The following is a 5171-nucleotide window of genomic DNA, read 5'->3' as shown; positions in this document are numbered from 1 at the left end:
CCAGCATCTCGTCGTTTGGCAACTGTTAGCTTGTTTTCTATAGTTATGGGTTTGCTTTGTTTACTCTTTTATTTTGTTTTTTAGATTCCACATATAAGTGAAATTATATGGTATTTTGCTTTGTCTGTCTGACTTATTTCACTGAGCATAATACCCTCTTGGTAAGCGGTTCTCAACCTGTGAGTCACAACCCCTTTGGGGGTCAAACGACCCTTTCACAGGGGTCAGTCGCCTAAGACATAACAGTAGCAAAATTACACTTATGAAGTAGCAACGAAAATAATTTTATGGTTGGGGAGTCACCACAACATGAGGAACTGTATTAAAGGGTCGCGGCATTAGGAAGGTTGAGATCCATCCATGTTTTTTCTAATGGCAAGATTTCATTCTTTTTTATTGCTGAGTAATAGTCCGTTGTCTATGTAGTCCATATATTCATTATCCATTCATCTCTTAATGGACATTTAGGTTGCTTCCATGTCTTGGCTATTTAAAACGAACATAGGGATGCATATCTCTTTCTGAGTTAGTGTTTTTGCTTTCTTCAGATAAATACCCAGGATTAGGACCAGCTTAAAATCAGTATCCCAAAAGGCATTATTTTGGGCTGGCAAATTTTGGTCCCCTGCATTAACAAGGTAGCTAGGCTGTCATTAGTGAGCCATTAAGGTTGGTTGCTAGGACAATCTGGACAATACACCCTGAAAGAGGTCAGGTTATGGTAGAGAAAACATGACAAATGCAAAATAACTATGCTACCAGGCCATCAGAGACAACAATTTGTTTGGCAAGGTCAAAAAAAGGAAGAGATGGCTTCTCATGGGGTGGGGTTGAAAGACTAAGATACTAGAACAGCGATTTTCAACCTTTTTCATCTCGTGGCACACAGAAAATAATTAGTAAAATTCCGCGGCACAGCAAAAAATATTTTTTGGATGATCTGACTAAAAAAAAAAGATAGTATAATTTTTATTCATTCACACTGGACAGCTATTGTGTTGGCTGTTCTCATTTTTTTATTTGGCAGTCTAAGGGAAAAGAGGTCAGTGCCCCTGACTAAATACTCAGGTATATATTAAAACCTTTTTTTTTTTTTTTTTTTCATGGACATGGGCTTTATTTGGGGACTGTTAAGGGAAAAGAGAGGGGCTCTAGGACTGGTGGGTATATGGGGTGAGGGGGCTTCTCAACGCGCTTTTTAATTTGCGCATGTCGCCTGGAGTTGAGGGGAGGGAGAACAGCTATAGATGTGGGAGGAGAGGAAAACGGAAGGTCATAGAATGGACACTTTCCTAAAGGAAGGAAGCCAGGACCAGGATATGGACCCTGGGGGTGGAGATGGAAGGCACCCTTTATGTACTCAGACTCAACCGTGGTCCCTGCTTCATGCCAGCGTCCCCAAGACCCCTGCCCTATCTCAGCTTCTGCCCTGGTAGCTCCCTGTGGAGACGAGGGGAATGAGGGTATGCGGATGGCGGCATAGATCCCTTCCCTAGGAGAACTGTTCACCCAGCCTGCCCTGAAGTCCCAGCTACAGCCAGGAGGTCAGGAAGCCAGAGTGCAGGCAGGGGAACGGTTGTGCCCTTTACCTCTCCTCCTGGCACTCTGCCCCTCCCCAGCTTCTCACATGAGGTTGCAACTCTTGGCTGGATCCTTGTGTATCTTGCCTTTGTTCTTGTTCCCCGGATGTGCTGTCTTCCCAGCTGAGCGCATCGCTGCAGTCCCCGGCGAGAGTCCGTATAGCAGAGCTGCCTGTGGCCATGGCCAAGGGAGGCCACTGTGCCCACATTTAAGACATCCCTGGCGCTGCACTCAGAGGACTGGGAGGAGTGGTCCACCCAGGACATGTCCCCCACTTGCTTGGCTAGCACAGTGCCCTGCTCCTGTGTAACAGGGATATGTGGCTGCTCGGACAGCTCCCTCAATGTGGCCAGGTGGGTCCGCATGTCCAGTCTACAGCCAACCAGCACAAGCTTGGCATGGGGCAAAACTGAGTCTCCCCTTGCCACTTCCTGTGGACACTGGCTAGTGTTTCTGGTCGGCTGATGCTGAAGCAGATGAGCACAGCATTGGAATCAGGATAGGCCAGCGGCCGTACGTTATCCTAGTAAGAGGAACTTGAAGTGTCCCACATGTTGAGTACTTTGTCGATGTCAAAGCCCGCAGTGAAGTTCCCAAACACGGTGGGGACATAACACTCGGAATAGGCGTCTTTGGTGAACACAGTGCCATCTTGCCACAATCTGAGTTCCCCCACCGCCTCAATCTTATAGTGACCGCTCTGCCCCTCCAAGGTCCTGTCTACACGCCGCTCCCTGCCCCCCACCCCCCCACCCCCCGCTGCAGCTGCAGCCACTGGGGCTGACACCCACATCTGTCAGGGCCTCAAGGAACCCTCAGCCCTTAAACTTTCTTACGACCCCCCAGTGTGCCTTTTGCAACACACCCGTTGAAAATCGCTGTACTAGAAGATAGCTTAAAACATCATAGATTTTGGAGTCATTTGGTCATCATTTAACAAACATTACCTGAGAAACTGCTGTGTGTCTGACACAGTTCTAGCCCCCTTAGGGGACAAACGTAAGCCAGCCTTGCTTTCTCAACATACAGGTTTAGTGTGGCAGAAACGTATAAACAGACCATGGAAAAACAACCTGGAAAAAGAAAGATGCACAGTACTTTTTTTTAACATATAGGATTTCTGAAAATACCCCCCCCCCCCCATAGTAGCAGACACGAGAGAAGTGATGATTGAGCTGAATGGAATGGAACTAGATTTGACCTCTGTATTAATACTTAACGGCTGTAGAAATTCAAAACGCGCTGAAAAATGTATGTGAGTACTAATTGTAGTCGCAGAGTTCTTGTGAAAATTGAAGTGGGTAAAACATGTGAAACTGTGCATTTAATAGATCCTGTTCCACAGTAGTTATTTCCTTATCCCCCCTGCCTTTCCTCAGCCCCTTGTTTCCATCTGTGAACAATGACATTTATGTGCAGCAAGAACGGTAGATCAGGCCTCCGAGATGAAATACACCCCCTCTAAAGTCCTTGTTCAGTGAATCATGCAATTAGGCAAAGCCTGACAGTGTAAGCTGTAGGTATTCCCACATTGAAGTTACTGAAAAAACAAATGTGTTGGGGCCCGTGGTTAGTCCCTGGGAAGAGCTTGGGCCTCTGCCAGACACCCCAAAACAGTTGTGCGCATGCCCATGGGGTGGGCAAACTTCAATCTGCTGGTGGGGCTCTGGGCCAGTGTGGGGAGGACTCTGGAATTGTGTGCACACGCCTGCGCCGAGTACGTCACTAGGGCGCTGGGCCAAGCGTCGTGATGCAATACATCACTGCTGTTACTCCCGCTACTGCCGCTACTCCCACTGCCGCTACTCCTGCTGCCGTGCTTGCCGCTCCTCCCGCTGCCGCCTGTGCCGTTCCCCCCACCGCCGCTCCTCCCGCTGCCGCCTGTACCGTTCCCCCCACCGCCGCTCCTCCCGCTGCCGCTACTCCCCCTGCCGCCCTTGCCCCTCCTCCCGCCGCCGCTACTCCCGCTGCCGCTCCTCCCGCTGCCGCTACTCCCACCGCCGTTCCTCTCGCTGCCGCTACTCCTGCTGCCGCCCTTGCCGCTGCTCCTCCCGCTGCCGCTACTCCTGCTGCCGCCCTTGCCGCTCCTCCCGCTGCTCCTCCTACTGCCGCTACTCACACTGTCACTGCCGTTGCTGCTCCTCCCCCTGCCGCTGCTCCCGCGGTCACTGCTATTGCCGCTACTCCCCCTGCCGCTGCTCCCGCTGTCACTGATGTTGCCGCTACTCCACTGCCGCTGCTCCTGCTGTCCCTGCTGTTGCCGCTACTCCCCCTGCCGCTGCTCCCACTGTCACTGCTGTTGCCGCTACTCCCCCTGCCGCTACTCCCCCCGCCGCTGCTCCCGCTGTCACTGATGTTGCCGCTACTCCACTGCCGCTGCTCCTGCTGTCACTGATGTTGCCGCTACTCCCCCTGCCGCTGCTCCCACTGTCACTGCTGTTGCCGCTACTCCCCCTGCCGCTGCTCCCGCTGTCACTGCTGTTGCCGCTACTCCCCCCGCCGCTGCTCCCACTGTCACTGCTGTTGCCGCTACTCCCCCTGCCGCTGCTCCCACTGCCACTGCTGTTGCCGCTACTCCCCCTGCCGCTGCTCCCACTGCCACTGCTGTTGCCGCTACTCCCCCTGCCGCTGCTCCCGCTGTCACTGCTGTTGCCGCTATGCCCCCTGCCACTGCCGCTGCCACTCCCTCGGCCGCTACTCCCGCTGCAGCTACACTCGCTAGGGCCCATCACGACCGCCAGGAACCTCGACCACCGTCTTCCTGGTGAGAAAACAATGGAGCTGGAGCCGGATGGTGCGGCAGCCACCAGGTCGCAGCTGCGGCTGGCCGTCGTGTGCTCCAGCAACCAGAACCGCAGCATGGAGGCGCACTCCATCCTCAAGAAACGGGGATTCAGCGTCCGGTCCTTCGGAACAGGGTCTTACGTGAAGCTTCCAGGCCCCTCCCCCGACGAGCCAAATGTTTATGATTTCCAAACCACCTACGAGCAGATGTATGAGGATCTTGTTCAGAAGGACCAAGATCTCTACACGCAGAATGGCATTTTACACATGTTGGAGAGAAATAAGCGAATCAAGCCCAGGCCGGAAAGGTTCCAGAACTGCCAAGATGTGTTCGACCTGATCCTCACCTGCGAAGAGCGGGTGTACGACCAGGTGGTGGAAGACCTGAATTCCAGAGAGCAGGTGACCTGCCAGCCGGTGCACGTGATCAACCTGGACATCCAGGACGACGACGACGAGGCCATCCTGGGGGCGTTCCTCCTCTGCGAGCTGTGCCAGTGCATCCTGCTCATAGATGACATGGAGGACGAGCTGGATGAGCTCCTGCAGGACTTTGAGGAGAAGTGTGGCCGGCCTTTCCTGCACACCGTCTGCTTCTACTGACCCGCCCTCAGGTGCGTCTCCCGAAGCCGTCTCTTCTGCACTTTTCTCTCGTTAATAGTTTTCCCGTCATGGTCCTTGTTTTTCCTTTGAGGGCTTCTGGCGCCGTGGGAGCGGTGTCCGAATAAACTGCCCATAGGTGAGAAAATAGAAATGCAGATTAACATCGAAGTTTTGAAATCCCGCTTATCAGTGGGATATTGTTT

The 5171-nt window shown here is 52.8% G+C and overlaps 1 protein-coding gene and 1 pseudogene across 1 annotated transcript; one reads left to right on the top strand and one right to left on the bottom strand.

Annotated features, from left to right (window-relative positions):
• Window positions 1-1386: 1386 nt before the first annotated feature.
• Window positions 1387-4968, top strand: LOC118636389 (RNA polymerase II subunit A C-terminal domain phosphatase SSU72-like). Its single transcript, XM_036271492.1, has 2 exons — window positions 1387-1394; window positions 4392-4968. Exons 1-2 carry the CDS (start codon window positions 1387-1389, stop codon window positions 4966-4968), a joined length of 585 nt encoding a protein of 194 aa, XP_036127385.1.
• On the bottom strand, window positions 1624-2374 carry LOC118635986 (annotated as a pseudogene).
• Window positions 4969-5171: the final 203 nt, after the last annotated feature.

This window comes from Molossus molossus, unplaced genomic scaffold (genome assembly GCF_014108415.1).
Source record: "Molossus molossus isolate mMolMol1 unplaced genomic scaffold, mMolMol1.p scaffold_m16_p_2, whole genome shotgun sequence".
In the NCBI taxonomy this organism is placed as follows: domain Eukaryota; kingdom Metazoa; phylum Chordata; class Mammalia; order Chiroptera; family Molossidae; genus Molossus; species Molossus molossus.
Note: the sequence above shows the minus strand (reverse complement) of the source record. Positions and strands in the feature narration are given on the sequence as shown.